The 19,149-nt window shown below is 31.0% G+C and overlaps 4 protein-coding genes across 9 annotated transcripts; 2 read left to right on the forward strand and 2 right to left on the reverse strand.

Annotated features, from left to right (window-relative positions):
- Positions 1–1,381: 1,381 nt before the first annotated feature.
- Positions 1,382–2,313, reverse strand: LOC108337872 (uncharacterized). 2 transcript variants are annotated; one of them, XM_017574472.2, is made up of 3 exons: positions 2,186–2,312; positions 1,900–1,993; positions 1,382–1,785 (listed from the first exon to the last, which is right to left on the reverse strand). In XM_017574472.2, exons 1-3 carry the CDS (start codon positions 2,232–2,234, stop codon positions 1,632–1,634), a joined length of 297 nt encoding a protein of 98 aa, XP_017429961.1. In that variant the 5' UTR covers positions 2,235–2,312; the 3' UTR covers positions 1,382–1,631. The 2 variants fall into 2 exon arrangements, with proteins under 2 accessions (XP_017429961.1, XP_052736963.1); XM_052881003.1 differs by having other exon boundaries at positions 1,382–1,993; positions 2,186–2,313.
- A 793-nt stretch (positions 2,314–3,106) lies between these two features.
- Positions 3,107–5,981, forward strand: LOC108337438 (uncharacterized). The gene is made up of 4 exons (XM_017573967.2): positions 3,107–3,579; positions 3,799–3,967; positions 4,703–4,772; positions 5,584–5,981. Exons 1-4 carry the CDS (start codon positions 3,294–3,296, stop codon positions 5,719–5,721), a joined length of 663 nt encoding a protein of 220 aa, XP_017429456.1. The 5' UTR covers positions 3,107–3,293; the 3' UTR covers positions 5,722–5,981.
- Positions 5,982–6,251: 270 nt separating this feature from the next.
- LOC108337233 (peroxidase P7) lies at positions 6,252–8,790 on the reverse strand. The gene is made up of 4 exons (XM_017573715.2): positions 8,403–8,790; positions 8,030–8,221; positions 7,785–7,950; positions 6,252–6,758 (listed from the first exon to the last, which is right to left on the reverse strand). The coding sequence occupies exons 1-4, from the start codon at positions 8,640–8,642 to the stop codon at positions 6,373–6,375; spliced, it is 984 nt and encodes a 327-aa protein (XP_017429204.2). The 5' UTR covers positions 8,643–8,790; the 3' UTR covers positions 6,252–6,372.
- Positions 8,791–11,149: 2,359 nt separating this feature from the next.
- LOC108336563 (uncharacterized) lies at positions 11,150–17,451 on the forward strand. 5 transcript variants are annotated; one of them, XR_008250731.1, is made up of 9 exons: positions 11,188–11,309; positions 11,901–11,939; positions 12,309–12,464; positions 12,554–12,619; positions 12,699–12,732; positions 12,822–14,589; positions 16,125–16,209; positions 16,452–16,748; positions 16,913–17,451. XR_008250731.1 is itself a non-coding variant. In XM_052881004.1 (8 exons), the coding sequence occupies exons 3-8, from the start codon at positions 12,385–12,387 to the stop codon at positions 16,489–16,491; spliced, it is 2,073 nt and encodes a 690-aa protein (XP_052736964.1). In that variant the 5' UTR covers positions 11,150–11,309; positions 11,901–11,939; positions 12,309–12,384; the 3' UTR covers positions 16,492–17,451. The 5 variants fall into 5 exon arrangements, 4 of the variants coding, with proteins under 4 accessions (XP_052736964.1, XP_052736967.1, XP_052736965.1 ...); XM_052881004.1 differs by having other exon boundaries at positions 11,150–11,309; positions 16,452–17,451; XM_052881007.1 differs by having other exon boundaries at positions 12,822–14,112; positions 16,452–17,451.
- The last annotated feature ends 1,698 nt before the right edge of the window (positions 17,452–19,149 follow it).

Below are 19,149 nucleotides of genomic sequence, written 5' to 3' on the forward strand. Positions count from 1 at the left end.
GTAGAAAACAGAAGAAAAACAACTAAGACAAAGTATCTAAACGCAATGCTAAACTGGTTAGATAAGTTTTATCACTCATGACATTAGTTTAATTGATTAAATCGTTTAACTCCATTGAGTTAAAGCAAGAAGTATTTTAATTTACTTTTGAATATACAAAACAACAAAATGTTTTTGAAAAACAAGTATAGATGATTATTCTCTTATAAAGGATATATTTTCAATATAATGAATATAAGAAAACTTGTAATAAAACTTTTCTTTTTCAAAGAGAAAGTACAAACAATGTAAGTGAGACAGAATGTTGAAAGCATAAAAGAAATTAACAAATCTTGTTATTGTAATTTTTTCCTCATGCAATCCTCTTTATATAGACTTCTTCGAAAAGAAACTGTTACTTAGAACATTAAATTTTAGGTAGAGTGGGTAGTCTTTAGGTAGGAGGTCAGAAGTTATGTTGCTTCTTGCAAAGGCAATTGTGTTGCTTGTAAAGATGCGTTGGAGAAAAAGTATTAAAAAAACATTCTCATTCCCAAAATACAAGGAGACTTCAGAAATTGGACAATCAAATCCAAAGAAAAAAAACTACAAATCTTGAAAAACTTCTTTCAACCATTCTCACAACCCTATAGTAATAGAACAATGAAAGAGAAAATGAGAAAAAAAAATAATATTATTACCACACAAAAAAACACAAAATCACTTTTTGTCATGAACTTCCAAATTAATAAGTTAACGACTATATAACAATTTATAAAGAACCAAAGTTTAGCTAGTAACATCTCATCCAACCAAATTAAATTTACTCAATTCACGTGTTTCATACCAAAAAAATAAAACTTTTTTATAACTTTTTGAAAAGGTATTAATATAGTCTATAATTAAATTAAGTACAACCTCATCCTCGTTAACCATTAAAAAATAAAAATTATATAAACTGACAAAATAAATTTTTTTTCCAATGACTACCTATCCAGATCAAATTAACAACACAACACAGTGTACCCTTATTACGTAATAAAAAATTCTAGCCAAGCTCATTCATAAGTTTAATAAAAAAAAATCAATTTTAAAATGCTATTTCATTATTTCAGTATCTAACATTATATATACCTTTACAAAAAGTTTCTGTTTACCTAACTTATTAACTTTTATATTCTATACTGCGATTAATTTTTTTTTTTTAAAAAGCAGGAGACATTAACTTTTTTATTATAATTTAAGTTAACTACTTATTAGATATCGTAAATCGTGGTACTTATACATGATATGTACGTGGGCTCAGAGTAAAAAAATTAAAATTTAAGTTAAAAAAAATTCTTAAAAAATTAAAAGGATAGGATGAAATGTTGAAAGTACATAGTAAAACAATCAAATGAAATTTTTGAAGAAATAGAAGTGCAAATATTAAAAGGTTAAAATTGTAATTTTTAGAGGTGTGAGATACCAGAGGTAGATGAAACACCCCTCTCTCATTTCCCTTTTATATGGGCTATATACAATTCAATCACCAAACTCTTGATCTCCAAAAAGGATAACTTTCTGTTTTCCTCTTTGTGGAGTCTGATAATTTTATATTATATAATAATTAAAGAAACTACAATAACTTGGTAATTATATAAAGTTCGATTTTAGAAAGGACTTTGGAGCTCCCATTCAACTAGCTGGGCCACAGTGGGAGAAGGATAGTGGGCCTGTTGTTTTGGGCCACATTCACGAATCTCGTAGTAACGATAAACCGCAGCACCAGACAACACTGCCAGTGTTAAAGCTTGCGCATGCATTCTACAAATCCAAACAGCATAAAAGAAATGAGAAAAGAAAAAACAAAGGAACACTATATTATGTATGTAGGTGATGAATGTGCATGTATGTATGTATATGGGACATGTCATGTACCTGGCATGGATGAGTCTAAGACTAGGTTTCATTGGAGACCTTGTACGTGAATTAGCCACAAGTGATGCCCCAATCCCAGAAGCCCACAGCCCCCCTACAACCAAACACCAATTAATCATAATTTCCTTGTAATTGAATTTATGGAAAACATTACCTATCATACAATTAGAAATATAAGTGTTGTTTAATTATATTTTTTATTAAAAGTAAAAACTTGAGAGAATTTTTGTTGTTAAATGAAAAATAGAATATGTAATGTATAAGAAAATGAGAATAAATATCTTACCAAGTGTGGCTAGTTTGTGGTTTGAAACCCATGATTGAATTGCCTCCATTTTTGAGTCTTTAAGTTGCTCTGTTTTGTGCTTTGGAATTTAGAAGGTAGATATTTATAGACGAGGAGGAGAGGGTAAGATTGTAATTTGGGAAGATTTTTTATGTGCCCCTTGATTTGTTTACAGCGTGTTCCTGTGTGTTGTGTTAGAACACTGGAAAGGTTAAACAGGAGCAGTCTTACCCTGGTTTTGTTTTGGAGGACGGTGTTGCTATGGGTGGAATGAAATAATAGGGAGTGGGATCATCCAAAATTTAATAAAGTTTTTTTTTGGGTTAAATATGTTTTTGGTCCGTGAAAATTGAAATTAGTCCTTTTTCAAAACTTTGAACTAATTTAGTTCCCAAACTTTAAAAATGTGTGAATTTATTCTTTTTAACCAAATTTTGTTAACTTTATTTAATGTTTCAAATGCATTTCTCAGTTAACATTGAAACAAAAATGTGACTTGAAACATCAAATAAATCTAACAAAATTTATATACAATATAAAATAAAATAATATTAAAAAGTAAATTTTTATATTTTTAAAAAATATACATATAAAAAATAAGAAAAAAATAGTTTTAAATATATATAAAAATTTTATATGTGTGAAAGTATTATTTTTTCTTAAGTAAATATTTTATGTTACTAGGACTAATTTTTAAATTTTATATATCATAAAATTATAACCCATGTTAACCTATTTTAGAAAGTTATACACGATTTTTAAAAATAAATATTATGGTTATGAATTTTCATACACACTTATTTATTTTGTAAAATGATAAATATATATGATTAAACTTAATCTCGCTATTGCCACGTATGACTGAATATTAGTAAGCCCAATCCAAGCTCTGGCCCGTATTGGATAGGAGCAGGTTTGGCGTTGGCCTTCAAATTAAAAAAAAAAAAATCGAATTCCAGGTGTCTGGGAAGAAGAAGAAAAAGAAGAGGAAGAAGCTTCTTGTGGAATCCTCATCTTTCTCGCGCTTGCAGTAAAATTTCTGTACTTTCTTCTGCACACGTTTAACTTGTTTTTCGCCGGCAATGGAGAGCCAACTCCGCAAGTAAGAATGGAAGCTAACAGAAGACGAAGAGTGGTCCCTCGCAGAAAGCCTCTCTCCGATATCACCAACACTTCTCCCCCCGTTTCGCCCGAACCTCACAAAACTAACCCTTCTTCTTCCTCTACTTCTTCTTCTGCGCTCGATAATCGTGCCACTGAAAGCAGCGCTGTTGCCGCCGCCACCAATCTCGATGATGCCCCAAACCCTACCTCTCCTTCACCGCCCGTTCCCTCCACACCATCTATCGGAGCCCCCTCTCTACCGGCCGATTCAATCACTCCCCCTTCACTTCGTACGCACGCTTCCCTATTTTCTTGATTTTTGGATTTTAGTTTCTCTTGCAACCGAAGAGACATTCTACTTTCCAATACTGCTGTTACTTGACAAATTTAATTTCAATATAGCGTGTTTAATCTCTGTGATTAAGTCTTGCTGTCTGATTTTAAGCTCTCGTGCATGCTGTGTTTAATCGCTGTGTGATTTCTTTTCTTTTCTTCTTTTTTCCCTTCAGAGACTGTTGATACTGAAGCTTCTGATGATGTAGAGGCTTCTGAGCCTGTTCAGTCTATTTCAGTAGTGTACAGCCTAAGACGTTCTTCGAATAAAAGAAAGAAGGATAAAGGGAAGGCAGTGGCTGTTCCTGTTAGTACCACGCCCAATTTGAAGATCTCTGATAGTCGGTAAGTGATTACCCCTCTCTTTTTCGTAGTGGTAGATTGTGTTTTTGTGGAAGTTGTACCGATTTTTAAGAAACAATGATCGAAGGAGAATAAGAGATGGGTGTTCGAAGTTTGGGACATGGGGAATAAAATGCTAAGATGATTGTATTGATTTGAAATGCTAGTAACCTACTCTTTTAAGCTAATTCTTGATTAGTACTAAGGCTGAAATCTATTGGAAATTATAAAATAGGGGGTTTCACTTTTTATTTATTAGGTCTCACTTATGATTATTGTATTTGATTAGTTTACAGTGAATTTTAGCCAATAGTTGAGAGTTTGTTAGAGCAGTATGTTGCTATTTGCCAGCACTCTTTTATATATTAAAATTTAAGTTCTTGAGAGGAATTCTCTGAAGTATTTTTTGAGTGTGATGTTTGGATTGGGTATATTAATCTTATAAGTTTTGTTTGAGAATGCATGAAAACTCTTGGATTTGTGAAACTTTCCTGAACAGATTATTTATTCGTACTTATCTTTTTTTGTTTGACCTGTTCAGTCTGTCCTGTTTTGGCATTATTATGCTTTATGCCCATGACATTGTATGTTTCCTTCGTTTCTTTGTTGGATTCAATTTTATAGTTGGATACATTCATTATATCTCTTGTCGTGAAAAATGAGTTTGATTTTTGTTTTTTTTCCTGGAAGTTCTCCCATATAATTGTTCTTTTGTATGGTTTTGTGATGAAAAAACAGCGAGAAAAATGATGAGTTTGAAGGTTTGAACCTATCCAAGGCCAAAGCATTGACTTTTCCTCGTGCAAAGGTATATTAATTTACTATTGTGGTCCTAAGTTTCTGTTATTTTATTAGGAAACTCAAAGGACATTGAATTTGTTATTCAGCAAGAACTTGATCTTTTATGAAACTGTCCTTGTTGAAAATATTGCACTGAGCATTTCCGATGACTGTTTATTTACTGTTTAAGATCAGTATCCCTGCCTTTTTAGTGGATGTATCAATTTCTTTGGCATGATTGATCTTAAGTCTGTGAAACTAGATAGACAACTTTAAAAGAAGGAGCTCTATGAAACGTCCTCACATCTAAAATATAATGGGTACTTTCACTATTTGTTGGTCATGAACTTGTGGGAAGGGTGAATCTTGATGCATTGGTAAGATTACCACCTGGTGATCACGCATGGGTTATATAGCCACAGATTCAACCTATCCATCCGTTGGGATATAAGGGGAGCCTTGTTTACTGACCACCATATTTGTATAGTATTAGAATAATATTGGGAGCTTTGTTCGATCTCAGATAGTTCTTGTGATCCCCAATTATTGATATTTCCTTTGTCATTACACATTAATCACTGTCCTGGTAAAATCTTTGAAATAGTTGTTGGGTGGAAGTCGTATATACAAAATTTCTGGTAATTTATAGCTTCATATCATGCACCTCAGTAAGTTCTATTTGTTTCCCTTTCACTTGACATTTTCTTTTGCTGGGGAATGGAGGTGAAATCTTGCTTAGTGGCCCTAGATTCTGCATACTTAGTTTTAAGTTACGTGTTCAAAATCATGTCAAAATAAATATTTTGCTAGTGTCTGATACATATTTGCTGAATTTTCAGAAACAGCGTACTTTGTCATCTGAAAAAGATGCAGTCAAGGATCACCAGCTTCAAGAATATATAGAAAAACAGAATGCTTACTTTAAAGAGATTGATGAATTTGAACTGGAGGTTGAATCTGGTGAGGAGTTAGATTAGGTGGTAGGAGATGTAAACTAAAAATAGCAGCTTGGAGTTTCTTTGTTTTGGTATGGTGTATAGTTGAGATATCGTGGTTTTCTCATGAAGTAACTAACTCGCTGGCTTGTCCATGGCCAATATATAGATGTAAGCTCCTAATAATATTTTGTAATAGTCCTGTGGGAGCCATCAAAGTTAATTCTGTGCTTAACACACTATGTCTTAGAACATTTTTCTGATTTCTCATGTAAATGTATTATAATATTGTGATTTTACTACCTTGCTTTGTTTCACGCCATTGATTATTTTACAACCTTACCGGGCAAATGCAAAGAGAGGCAAATTTTCTGGATAGATTTCAAAGACGACTAGATGCTGATATTCCTAATGCTGCGTATTGTCGTTCATGCAGAGGTCATAAGTCTGCTGGTTATGTTGATTGCTTATGTTAGCAGTGACGATGAGATAATTCTGAGTGAAATGCTAATGTATGATACACATAAATACATATACTTACATACATATATTTATTTACACACAAAAACAAATGTATAAAACTAGGTAGTTTATTGATGATAAAGCCAGGTTGCTTGACGGTGAAAGGATCAAGTACAATTTTAGAACAGGGAAATTGAATTTATATTTTACATCAGCATCACTTGCTAACGTTTAATTGAGTTTCCCGCAATTGATTCTGATCTCTCCCTGGCTTCCTGTGAGAGGCTTGATGTTGCTCATTTTGACCATGCCTTTGGCAAAGTCTTCGAAGAATGCAGCAGTATTGACAGCGTATTTTTTAACCAGATTGTCAGTAGAACTGCCATTGAACAGCTCCTGATCGGAATGAAGAAGGGCTTTTTTACTGATCAAATTCTGGAAGTATAGATTGTCGAAACGGATTGGAGTTTGGTGGTCAAGGGGTTCCAGTGTATTGTCCCTTCCACTTCTTGGGCATTTGCTCTGCAGGAACTTCCGGTAGGAGGGATCAACGTTGGAGTCATTGTAGATGTGTGCTCGGAAATTTTTGCACTGAGCCAGGCCAATGGTATGTGCCCCTGTTATTGAAAGCTTCTGTTATTTAGTCGTAACACTTGGTGAACATGGCAAGTTAAAAACTTCATCCAGGATCCTCACATTCTCCTAGTACGACAGTGTTCTGGCAGAGAACACAATTCAGTGCAGGAAATAGAAAGTATTTCACAGTAGATTTTATTTTTTTCAAAATAAAAAGTATACTATATTGAGAAAAAAAAATTGAGTTGACCAAATTAACCAAAATCGTTTTCAAGCATAATTTAGGAACATCAGAGTAGTCATTTTGGTAATAAATCGGGGGACCAAAAGTCAAACTGACTAATGATAATTTAAGGTATTAAATAGGAAGGGCCACACTCTAAATCAACACTGGAAATTGCATTCCAATTCTGGCAATAACCAGGAAAGGTTTCAGTGTGATTCATTCAATGTTAAGAGTACAAAAATTCGTTTTGACTTGTAGTGACAAATTAAGGATGGAGCATTTAATAATGAATGATGAATGGAATCATAATAAATGAGATGAGTTCGACTAGAATGAGATGAAATAAAAAATTTCATGTTGAAGTAGAAGAATTTTTTTTATTACATTATCTAAGAAGTTAACTGAATACTAAGAATAGTATGAAATAATAATTTGGTTCCAACCATACCTCGATGGAAATCAGACGAGTAAACAATGAGTTTGTACAATATTGCATGAACACAATAAACTTTTAATGATTTTGTTTAATTTCATCAGGAAAAAGTGATCTTTTAGTTATGGACATGTTAAAGAATATTATAATGGTATTGTAAGCTTTTTGAAAAATGAAAATATGATAAACATTGCAGTATTTCTCTTTAAAGTTAAATGTATCTGGTTCTGAAAAAAATATGAAAAGACAGAATCACAACATTACTTTCTTTAAGCTCAAAGAAATTGGCTACTTATCAAATTTTTTGTTAAATCTCAACCACTTTACTTTTATTAATTCAATCATTGAAAACATGATCATTCAACTTTTCATCACTGATTGAAGACATCTGATAAATTATTACATCACCTGAAAGAGCAACCAAGTCTGTAACAGAGAGGCCTTGATTAGCAAAATTGTTTGTGAGATTAGCTAGATTGAGGAAAGGCCCAGGAAGGTTATTATTAGCATCCTTTCTGCTTGCTGCTGTAGAATCTCTTCTCCCCAACCCCACTTCCCAAGAAGGTCCTCCTAACTGCAAAACTTTTATATGTTTATGGATAACTCTTACTCCAATAAAAATAGAATCTTAGAAATACAAATAAATCTATTACATAGACAACAGAATCTCGAGCTGCAAGAGCAAGAATATCCGCACAGGACACCACTTTGGGACACTCTTTCTCCACACTGCACTTAATATCATTTATCACATTGAACCCTCTGGCTGATTGGTTGTTAGCTGCTGCGGTTTTCTCTCCTTCCAAGTTGCTACTATCATCCAACAGTATTGATGCATCACAACCCTGAACAACATCACAATGTAAACCCCATTTGAAAAAAATTATCAGATATAGTTCTAGATCATGAAACATTTATAGTCTAGTCAATTTTTACAACACAGTTCATTCAAAGATTGTTAATACCTCCTAGCAGAAAAAATTACCAACATTGTATGCATACAACTATATTTTGTTGTATACTTACGTTTACAAAGCAGTCATGGAAATGCAATCGGAGTAAGGAAGCCCCCATGCGTGGTTCTTTTTTAATGGCTTGAGCCACTCCTTTCTTGACTATGGTTAACAAGTTTGGGCAAGTGCAGGAGTAAAAGTCTGTACATAGGTCTGTACCAGAAGCTGTAATAGTTGTTGCACCGACAAGAAGAAGCAAGAGGAAGTAGAAAGAGGCCATTGGAGCTTTCATACAGGAGATACACCAAATCATTGGTGCTTTCTCTTATACAGGGTTGGACCAAATTATCTTGTTCAATCAATGAATTCAAGTGAAAAGCTCTATCTCTCTTGTCAGATAGTGGAGGAGTTCAAATGAAGGGCATGTTATACAAAATAGTCCCATTTAATTCAAAAGCAAAAGAATAAAATAAGCTGCTATTATAATTACAAAATTAAACCATTAAGATATATAAGACAATTAGAGTATACTAACAATACATTAAAATACCGTTATTCAATCACAAATTTGACATATAAAATAAGAATATTGGCTTTTGTAGTAATTCTTTTAGAAAATATATTTAAAGTGATTTTTAATTAGCTTACGCTCCAAACCTGTTTACGTCTTAATAGATAGTAAATATAAAAATTAAAAATAAATTAAACATAAATTCACTTTAAGCATTTTTACTTTGCTATTTTTTTTAATTATTTTCTGGTTTTCTTTTCTATTTGCTTTTGCATTTTTTATTTGTTTAATTTCTCTGATGATGACAGTTCAACTATTGCATGGTGTTGCAGTGACAAATTTAACAGTTTCGATAGTCCAAAAGGCTGTACCATAATTATTTCACCTTTTCTGTGCATGGATTAGATTGCTCGTGAAGGGTTCAATCAATCTTATTATTTTTACAAAATAAAAAAAATACACCTTTTCCTTTTATATAGTATACCGATTCACGTAAATTTATTTAATAAAACTATGAAAAGAATTAAACATTAATAGACAATAAGAAAATTGTTTGCGTGTCTAAAGAAATTGTGTTTCGTAACGCAGTATTAAATATACATTTTTAAAGAGCAACTTTTCAAACTAAGAATTAAATTTTTAACAAATTCATAAATAATTATTAATTTTATTGATTAAAAATAAGTAATCATAATAACCATATTAATTTATAAACTAAAAAATATTAATAACTAGAATAATTTCTATTATAAATAAAAAATTATAATTAATTTTTAAATTGATAAGTAAAATGGTTTATATTATGAATTGGTATATTGATCACTAACATTAAATTTTAAGGTTTTGGTTATCAAAAAATTTGGTATTTAATCAGGAAATTGGTCTCTAAACATATTTTTTATCATTAAAATGGGTCATATTTTAGAATCTTTTTTATAGTGTTTTTCTTTTCTATTAAATATAACTAAACAACACATTTGAAAATGAATAAAACTCTACACTATAAACTCAAGGTCCAAATAGAAACTTATATTACTTGGTTCATTGTATAAGGTCCAAAATAAATCTACTCTACTAAGTCTATAATACAAGATTAAGAAGAAATAAAAACTCGCTGATGATTCTAACTCTTCCACAAATGGTTGTTGGAAGGATTGTAATACACGTTTAATTTACTAGACGAGTTAAGTGTTGGATAAAGTTTGAAAAATAATATATTTTAAATATTTCTAAAAATATTAAGTCTTGTTTATCTTTCATCATATTATACTATTTTTTTTATCAAATGGGTTAAATGTTATTAAATATGATGAATGATGAATGAAGATAATATTAATAATTGAATTATGATAAAAGGAATATGAATGAAAGTGTACTAATATTGGAATTACATAGAGAAAAAAATATTAGGTGGAGGTTTCTATATAACCTAATGTGTTGTATTAAAAAGAACAACGTATATTACATAGGGATTTACAATGTCATATGAGTCAAAAGATGTTTTCACTATAGAGTTTTGTTTTAGTGACAACGTAATGAAGATAGTGTGATAGGTAAAAATCTCTATATCGAATTCAATATATGTGTTTTTGAAAAGTATAACTATGTGTTTATGTAATTGATATCAATAATATTTTGTCATGAGATATAATCATTAATGATTAATATTTAGATACTTAGTTATAATATCAAATGAATATGAAAATATATCCAGTAAAATATATAGATGAAATATAAACATAATAGGTACGATTTATTGCAAAAAATAATTTTAATAACGGTTAAAATTATACATTTTAACAATTAAAAATTATCATAAGTACAATTTTAAGTGATTAAAATAACTATTTGAATTATATATGTCAAAAAATATTTGTGACAGAAATATTTTAAAAATTATAAATTTTAGCAATTAAAAATTATCACAAATAAAATTTTTAGTGATTAAAATAACTATTTGAATTATATATGTCAAAAAATATTTGTGAAAGAAATATTTTAAAAATTATAAATTTTGGCAATTAAAAATGATCACAAATAAAAATTTTAGTGATTAAAATAACTATTTGACAGAAATATTTTAACCGCTGATATTTTTGACAGAAATATTTTAATCGCTGATATTTTTCTAAAAAGAAGTTTATAGCAATTACAAGATTTATTCTTATTTAATAATTCTCTATTAAATTCTAACTATTAAATACGCCCTAAAGTAAAATTTTTTTTTATCATTCAACATTCTTTAAAGGTTTAAACTGTCAGAAGTTATTTAAAATATCTTTCTAAATTTTCTAAATTTTAATCATTAGTTTTATAATAAATAAAATAGGGTTTTCCTCTGCCATTATTACGTCTTTGTTAGAACTCTCTCTTCCATTCCCTCCTTCGTTCCCGCGCTCCCGTTCTCGCACTCGTCGTTGTTGGGTTGATTTCGCACACCTTGTTGTTGTTGTTCTTCAGTCCCTGTCTGTAAGATACTTCGAACCCTATTTTATTTGCATTTCATAGGTTTTGTGGTCAGCGTTGGTTTTGAAAAAAAAACTCAAATTTCATAGGTTTTGTCTTGGGAGGATTTTTTTTTTCGGAAATGGTTATTGTTAGGGTTTGATGCGATTTGGGATTTCTATTACTTTTGGGTTAGGGCATTGACATAAGTTGGTTGTCTGCACGTATGTTGTGTTTGGGGCAAAAGTTACACTCTGTTGTTACACCTAAGTGGCAATTAGGTTTTCCTTAAGTGGTAACATGAGATAATCTTTTTGTGCAATTAAAGAGGGTTTGTGAAAGATTCTGAATTTTCAATTAGTAAATTCAGAAGTAGTTGAAATAAGCTCTCGCGTTTGCGTTACATGTTTCTATTTACTTGATTTAAATATTTGATATCTAACTTGACTAGGACTAAAATAGTTAATCTTCCAAATTAAAAAAGGTAATCCCTCAAATTTAAAAGATAAAACAATTTAAAAAAAAGCATTTTAATTTCTTAAATTTAATGTTTAGCATTTAAAAGCATGATGTTTGGGGCTTAACTATTATTTTCAATTTGAATTCCATTTACAGGTGAAGATATTTGTAAGGAAGTAAAAGAAAAAAACAGAGGTAAGGAAAAAATTATCAAAATACTTTTTAAGCTCAAGATCCAATTATATAAATTGAAACATTCATGGTGTGGTGGGTCCCATGATATATGCATAAAATTGTGAGGATTTGAGGGATAGTCGTGTAGTTTAATGGCATTGCTTCATTCCATGTAAAATAATAAATTCGAAATTATTTATGGCTTATAAGTAAGGTTGCTCGTGAAACCAAAAAAGAGCTACATGCTCTCTATCATAATTAGTGTTGAAGTTATTCTGAAAAACCTGAAATACCGCATGCCAAATTATTATTCAAATTGACTTTCTAGATAAAGGGTCAGGTAATTGTGTTGCATTCTAATCTAACTTAGTTTTTATTTTTTTTCTGCAGAAGCTCTTGACAGAGGAGAGACATCACACTTAATTTCATTCTATTTTTCTTTTGGTTTGATCGGTACAGTTAAGCAATGAAGTTTGATAGGACAGATGCTCTGTCAATTTTGTCACAAATTAAGCGTCAGGATAAACAGATTAAACTTAAGAGTAGGTAAGATACTCATTCTAGTATCGCAACCTTGGTTTTTTTTTTTTTTTTCTGTGTTAGATTTTAATTATATGAATCTGAAATTGGTGCAGATGGTTACTCGGCATTCCTCCCACAAGATATGAGAGGAAGAAGTTGAAAAAATATTTCAAAAATAGGTTAGTGCGTCATTTGTTCAATGATTTTGGTCCTAGGTTTTCACTCTAATGACATTTTATTTTTCCTTTTGATCAATAGGTATTTATCTGAGTCTTTGATCAGAGAAGAGGATGTAAGCATTACCATTTCTTTATATTTATTGTAACTATGGTTAGTTGCATTACTATTTGAATGATAAATTGACAATCTAGTAATTGTCAGATGTTTTATGAGTCAGTAAAAACTCATCTCGAAGATGCCGATGGAGAACACTGCTTTGAACAAGAGAACGATATTCCTATGGGGGATATGGATTTGATTCAAACAGTGAACATGAAAAGGTTGATATCACCGTTGCTTGATAATTTGACTACCAAGGGTCTCTATCTTCTCGCTATGATAGTTACTGGCAGTTCATTTAAGTCTGAAATAACTCGTTGCAAAATGAAAAGGGTTATCAAGGATTCTCTTTCAAGTGTTCTGGGCAGCAAAAGCCGCCATAACCATCTGGATACTTGTAAACAAATTTTTTCACTTCTCAACAATCCACAAAATTTTCGAGACAGATGTGAGCCTTTGGGTGCATTGAGATCCCTCTCTTATCATGCTGCGGCAGAAAAGGTATTGCACAGGCTTCAAAACTTGCCATCTCAGACCTTGATTGCAATGCGTAGAAAACTTAAAGGAGTGAAAGCACCAGTACCGCAGTTACAACCCCACAAGCATGGATGGGCAAGAGACCATCTAATCAAGCTAGTGAAGAAGATCAGTATGGAAATGCTTTCAAAACTTGATAGAGAAAGTGAGTTGCCAGACCCATTAGCAAAAGCTATGGCAGTAGCAGACTTATCACTAAAACTCACAACTGGTTCTCATAACATGTTTTCAAAAGAATTTTATCAATTCTCCCCTGAGGTGAAGTCCTTGCAAAGGGATATTATTAAGGCTATATGGTCTGTTAAGAAAGTAACGACAGTGCCAGAGCTAAGAAATTTACAGCTTCTCATAGAACCAAAGGCTACAATATCAAACCGGTGCATTCGGACAACTTTTGTAAATTTTTTAACTGAATTTCTTTTTGAGTGCAGTGACATGGATAGTATTCCGAAGTCTCTATCACAGACCCTAGATGTTATGAACAGAGGTCCTAATAATGGTGGCTTTCACAGTGTACTATTCGAAAAGAAGTATATTGAGGAAGAAGTTGACTGCATACTAAACATTAGTGCTTTGACAAAACAAATTGTTTTGGATTTGTTGCCTGATGATAAATTTGATAAAGACTTTACTGATGCTTACATGGAGCAATTAGAAGAAAGTGATGACAGTGACAGCAATGAGGATGTTTGTAGTCAACTTCAGGAGGACATACGATTCGGAAATGGATCATCATTTGATTCAATCGATACATGCAATGAAGCTGAAAGTATTGGAGATTTTGTGCCATTTGAGTTCCTTTCTTGTACCATCAAAATTGAGGAAAATGTTTCATCTTCCCCACTTACAGTTAGTGGTAGGTTGAATAGTGGTTCTGAACGACTTCAACCTAATAAATGTTGTAGTGTAAATTTGGAATCTGAATTTCACAATACTACACATAACATGTTAACTGACCAATGCCAAGGAGAAAGCACAGAGCATTTTAGTACATTTATGGCTGGCAAAAACAATAATTCTTCATTTGTTTCACCTGACAGAGAGTTGGATGAAAAGGTTGTAAAGAGAAATCATTTGTTTGAATCTGTTACTAAAATAGCTGCAACGGACACAACTAATTTGTTTTCTGAGGAGAAAGAACCTGTGCCCACTAAGCACAGTGCATGCAAAAACCAATACCTTGCTATCCAAGATGCTTGTGATAAGACAAGTATGCTTGCATATAGTCTTGTAGGTCGTATGTTGCATGAGTTTGTCAAAACTGAAGGCCTAGATGTAAACATGAGCAAGAGTTTATACCTCAACCGTAATAATCTCACTGAAGATGTTGAAGGTATTGAAAGTTTATGCTATCTTACCTATTATAACCAAAATATATATCATATTGTGCCTACCATTTTAAAGATGTTGTTTGATCATATTGCTATTATACATTGTATTAAAAGTAAATTTCATTCTCTGACAAGATTTTGTCCTTTGTGAAACTTGAACAAAGTAAATCATGTCAGTATACCTTTATTTATTATTGAATGAAATGTCATTTGTCTCACCCACAGAAACTGTATCTTTTTCCTAGAAACCATGTCTTTTTTTCTTTTTCGATTTTCTTGCATGTTCTCAGTTCATGGTACATACTAATGGTAACTGTAATTTTTTGTAAAGCCTAAGATTGTTTCATTCATTGAATGCGTAGTAGTTTAGCCATAACTCTGTCATGTCTGCTTTAGGTGTGCTGAATTTGGAACTTATTTTTAAAGATAGAGGCCAAATTCTCATATATGCATTTCCACATTGCTAAATTCTTACTTATGTACAACTCCATCAAAGTCCCCATTTTATCATACAAGCATTTTACCACGAAATGTCCTTTTTCTCACCCAGGGAAACTGTATCTTTTTTCTGGAATCCATTTCTTTTTAGTCTTGCACGTGGCAGTTCATGGTACGTACTGATATAACTCTGTCATGTCTGCTTTAGATGTACTGAATTTGCAACTTATTTTTAAAGTTAGAGGCCAAGTTCTCATATATGCATTTCCACATTGCTAAAATCTTACTTATGTACAATTCCATCAAAGTCCCCATTTTATCATACCAGCATTTTACCACGAAATGTCCTTTTTCTCACCTACAGAAACTGTATCCTTTTTCTGGAAACCATTTCTTTCTTAGTCTTGCATGTGCTCAGTTCATGGTACGTACTAATGGTAACTGTAATTAATTGTAAAACCTAAGATTGTTTCATTTTGTGAATGCATAGTTTAGCCATAATTTTGTCATATGTTTGCTGTAGGAGTGCTACATTTTGAACTTATTTTTAAACTTAGACCAAATTCTCATATGCATTTCCGCACTGCAAAATTCTTATCTCCGAAGTTACAGCTCTATCAAAGTCCCCATTTATGTGACCAACATTTTACCACGTAATGTTTGCAAATAATATGTTGCATATCTTCATGGTGCTGATTCCTTACCAAAATATGTCTGATTTCAAATCCCACTGACTGCTTGGCTGGATACTATTGAATTTGAGATGATGAAAACTGTTAGATGCTATTTCTGTAAGCCAATGCAATAGAGATGGAACAATGAAAATTGGGGATCATCTTGCTTTGTATTCTTAATGTTTGCCTTGTGTCTTTTCCTCTTTATATTTTAAGCTGAATATGAAATGGGGTCAGGATATGATGGCAAGTAACAAAAAAAACCCTACTACTACCATGCCTCGTGCATAGGTTTTTGTGATAAACATCTAGTGCTTTGGCATACATCTATAAATTATGGATATAGACATTTGATAGGTTGAATCCAATACTCTGCTAGTATCATTGTGCAGTCTAAATTGATTAGCCTGTTCTATTAAATGCAGATATAGAAGAGCAGTCATCATCTGGGAAACATGCAAGAGATTTTGTTCAAGTAATTGAAGAGTTGATTCCTTCCTTTCCAAATAGGTATTTGGTACATTCTTCAAATATGATTACATAACTTAATAGTGTTGTATTTAACATGCATGCTTCTTTTCCTAGATAATCCGTTTAGTTGAAAACTTCTTGCTTCATTCATTGCATCGTGTGGATTACCACTCAGATTCAAGGCAGATATATTAGATGCTTACATAGGCATATAAATGCATATTAAAAATCCAAAATTATGTCTCTTTAACTACGAGCAACTCGTGCTTTGGACACTGCAGTAGCATGGAAAGACTGAAGATTTTGATGGGCTTACAATAACGGAACTCAGGGTTTCAGGTTCAAACATTTTCAAATAGGTTTGACCCAGTTGTGAGCTTGCTTGGTGTGAGCTTTGCCCTTCCCTCCAAGGAATTTTCTTGTCACAAATGGATTCTCTGCCATAACAAAAAAGAGCTCGCCACAGAGGAATCTTATAATTTTAAGCCTCCATCAATTCTTGCTACAACGGATGGATAGCCTCGTCATCGAGTTTATTGCATCGCTGTAGTTGTTGAGAAGAATAGAAGCACCTTGGTGTAAGTGTTGTATGCTTTATTTGAGTACATTTTGGTGGGAAAATTCAACGAGCTGGGACGTGCTGGAATGTTTTAGTGTGCGGCATTTATTAAAGATAACATTAATTGCAATATGTCATTGTGAAACAGCCCTTATTGATGGTGGTGTTGATGTGGGAATGCAGGGTGTTCCAAACCGTGGTGCTTCTATTAGGGTAGGGAGGGAAACAAAGAAGAAAGGGAAGAGATACTTTGAGGATAGGAGGTCTGCATCTAACATGGACCCTTATATGGTCACTTCCATGATTTGCTGAAACAACCATTCTTTTGGAAACCATAAGCAACCTAAAAATGAATTCGACAAATTCAGATTCTTCTGCCTGGAATCTGCATCATGGTGACTTAGGAATCAGAAGCCTTGTAATGATGACAGTACTTCTACTCACGGGACTGGTTTGGCTATAAATTTATGTGCCTTATATATGTATTGTTCAGTTTGAAAATTAGTGGTAGATGAGATGAGGATGTTATTTGCAGTTCCTTTTGCTCGTGGAGAGTATCTTTTATTCTACTTTCACTGTACAACACACAAAAGGCCTTGAAGGCTATTACCATGTCTTCCTCATTTGGCTTTCCGCATTGTTCATTGTTCTTGTAGGAACTGTAGCATCATATGGCTTTGCAGCTTCAACATATATGTCAACTGTGAATAACTTGCAACCAATTCAAGTGTCAAAAATTTGAAATACATTAATTTGATGAAGTATTGCATATTTGTAAATTGTGAGCCTTGTTATGATTTGCAGGATTGTACTAGGCTATTAAATAGTGTTTATTTTGAAGTAATAAAAACATATTGATTATAAAATAATTTTAAAATTGTAGAAAACAATTCAATTAATATAAAGAAATATATGATAATGATTTCATAATTTAAAAAAATATATGATAATGATTTCATCGGAGTTGGGTTTCATAATCTAATTCAATATAAAAATACTAAATAATATACTTTTAAGTTCTATTTTAGGATTCACATCAAATTTGATTTGACAAGTCATAATGTCTTAACAGTAAGTTTAAATTTTAGTAATAAAATTTTTAATATTTTAGCAATTTTTTTAGTTCAAAATTATAATGTTATAAATGATTAATTGTTTAATATATGAAATCTATTAGTTGTTTTATTTTAATCAAATTTTTTAAACAATTTTTCAATTAGAATGTATTACTAAATAGGTAATCAATAAGTATTTCATTAAAAATAAAAATATAACAATATTCTTATTGATTATATTTTTATTTTTAATGACATGGTTATTGATCAGTAGAAATATATTGACTAGTAATGAAAATAATTATATCTAACTTTCAAAATGAGTCCATTTTTCTCAAGTCTCTTATTTATAGGATTTGCTTGAATTTCTTTGAATTGGACTCTGTTTGAAATTTGGACTTAATTTTTATAGTTGAAATTCCTCTATAACTTATTTAGTTGAGATATTTTTTAATTTCCAGTGATTTCTATTTATTCGATTTTTATAATTAAAGTAATTATTTATTCAATTTTTTTAATTAAAGTATTGATAATTAATTTTTATTAAAATATTTTTTAATCTTCAATAATTTTTACTTACCTGCATAAATTCATCTTTTATAAATTTGATATTATTAAGATTTGAATGTAAAAAAGGATAAATACTCTATTTTAAATGTTAAAAATTATAAAATATATTATAATGACATAAATATTAAAACATAATATCAAATAATAATGGTACAAATTTCAAACAATTAAAAAAATAATAAATAATTACGTACAATTAAAATTTTATGATAATTACTTGTGAGTATCTTAAAATATAATATATTATTGGAACGAAATTGCATCATGTAAGAAATGTGTCATCAAAATTATGACGAAGAGAAAAGTATCTTGAAATCTAAACTAATAAAGTGTTGAATAAGTCAATTGAATTAAGAAGAAAGACAAAATTTTATAGAAAAATAATGATTAATCAAATGAAATGAAACTAAACACTATAAAATAATAGTTTTTTAAATTACTTAATAAACTATAAACATTTATAATAATTTAAAATAAAAACATGAATGACACAAATATGTATTTGTCATTCTCATTAATACAAATATTTATCATCGAAATAAAAAATGATTTGTCATCCCTCATTATAGTAACTAATAATTTAACACAGTTAGTCGAAAATACAGTAATTAAATAACAATTTAATAACAAATTTAATTTAGCTTTTTTAAGTTATTGGTCTAAATAACGATTAAAGTAATGTAAATAACGATAAACTTCAGACATCACTAAATACCCTTTTCTTTGATAATGCAATACAATCAAATTTTTTGCATATAGTTAGTAAAGTTTCAAACATTCATGTTAATTATTTAT

The sequence above is a fragment of the Vigna angularis genome, chromosome 7, assembly GCF_016808095.1.
Source record: "Vigna angularis cultivar LongXiaoDou No.4 chromosome 7, ASM1680809v1, whole genome shotgun sequence".
NCBI lineage: Eukaryota > Viridiplantae > Streptophyta > Magnoliopsida > Fabales > Fabaceae > Vigna > Vigna angularis.

What these genes read in the sequence shown, in the direction of transcription:
- LOC108337872 (XM_052881003.1), bottom strand. Translation starts at nt 2,234, where the DNA reads ATGGAGGCAATTCAATCATGGGTTTCAAACCACAAACTAGCCACACTT. An exon ending in CCACAAACTAGCCACACTTG is followed by an intron (nt 1,994 to 2,185) that starts GTAAGATATTTA and finishes GTTTGGTTGTAG; the next exon opens with GGGGGCTGTGGGCTTCTGGG.
- LOC108337438 (XM_017573967.2), top strand. Translation starts at nt 3,294, where the DNA reads ATGGAAGCTAACAGAAGACGAAGAGTGGTCCCTCGCAGAAAGCCTCTC. An exon ending in AATCACTCCCCCTTCACTTC is followed by an intron (nt 3,580 to 3,798) that starts GTACGCACGCTT and finishes TTTTCCCTTCAG; the next exon opens with AGACTGTTGATACTGAAGCT. An exon ending in TGACTTTTCCTCGTGCAAAG is followed by an intron (nt 4,773 to 5,583) that starts GTATATTAATTT and finishes CTGAATTTTCAG; the next exon opens with AAACAGCGTACTTTGTCATC.
- LOC108337233 (XM_017573715.2), bottom strand. Translation starts at nt 8,642, where the DNA reads ATGATTTGGTGTATCTCCTGTATGAAAGCTCCAATGGCCTCTTTCTAC. An exon ending in TCCATGACTGCTTTGTAAAC is followed by an intron (nt 8,222 to 8,402) that starts GTAAGTATACAA and finishes GATGTTGTTCAG; the next exon opens with GGTTGTGATGCATCAATACT. An exon ending in AGACTTGGTTGCTCTTTCAG is followed by an intron (nt 6,759 to 7,784) that starts GTGATGTAATAA and finishes TTTCAATAACAG; the next exon opens with GGGCACATACCATTGGCCTG.
- LOC108336563 (XM_052881004.1), top strand. Translation starts at nt 12,385, where the DNA reads ATGAAGTTTGATAGGACAGATGCTCTGTCAATTTTGTCACAAATTAAG. An exon ending in TCTCACTGAAGATGTTGAAG is followed by an intron (nt 14,590 to 16,124) that starts GTATTGAAAGTT and finishes TATTAAATGCAG; the next exon opens with ATATAGAAGAGCAGTCATCA. An exon ending in ATTCCTTCCTTTCCAAATAG is followed by an intron (nt 16,210 to 16,451) that starts GTATTTGGTACA and finishes TGGACACTGCAG; the next exon opens with TAGCATGGAAAGACTGAAGA.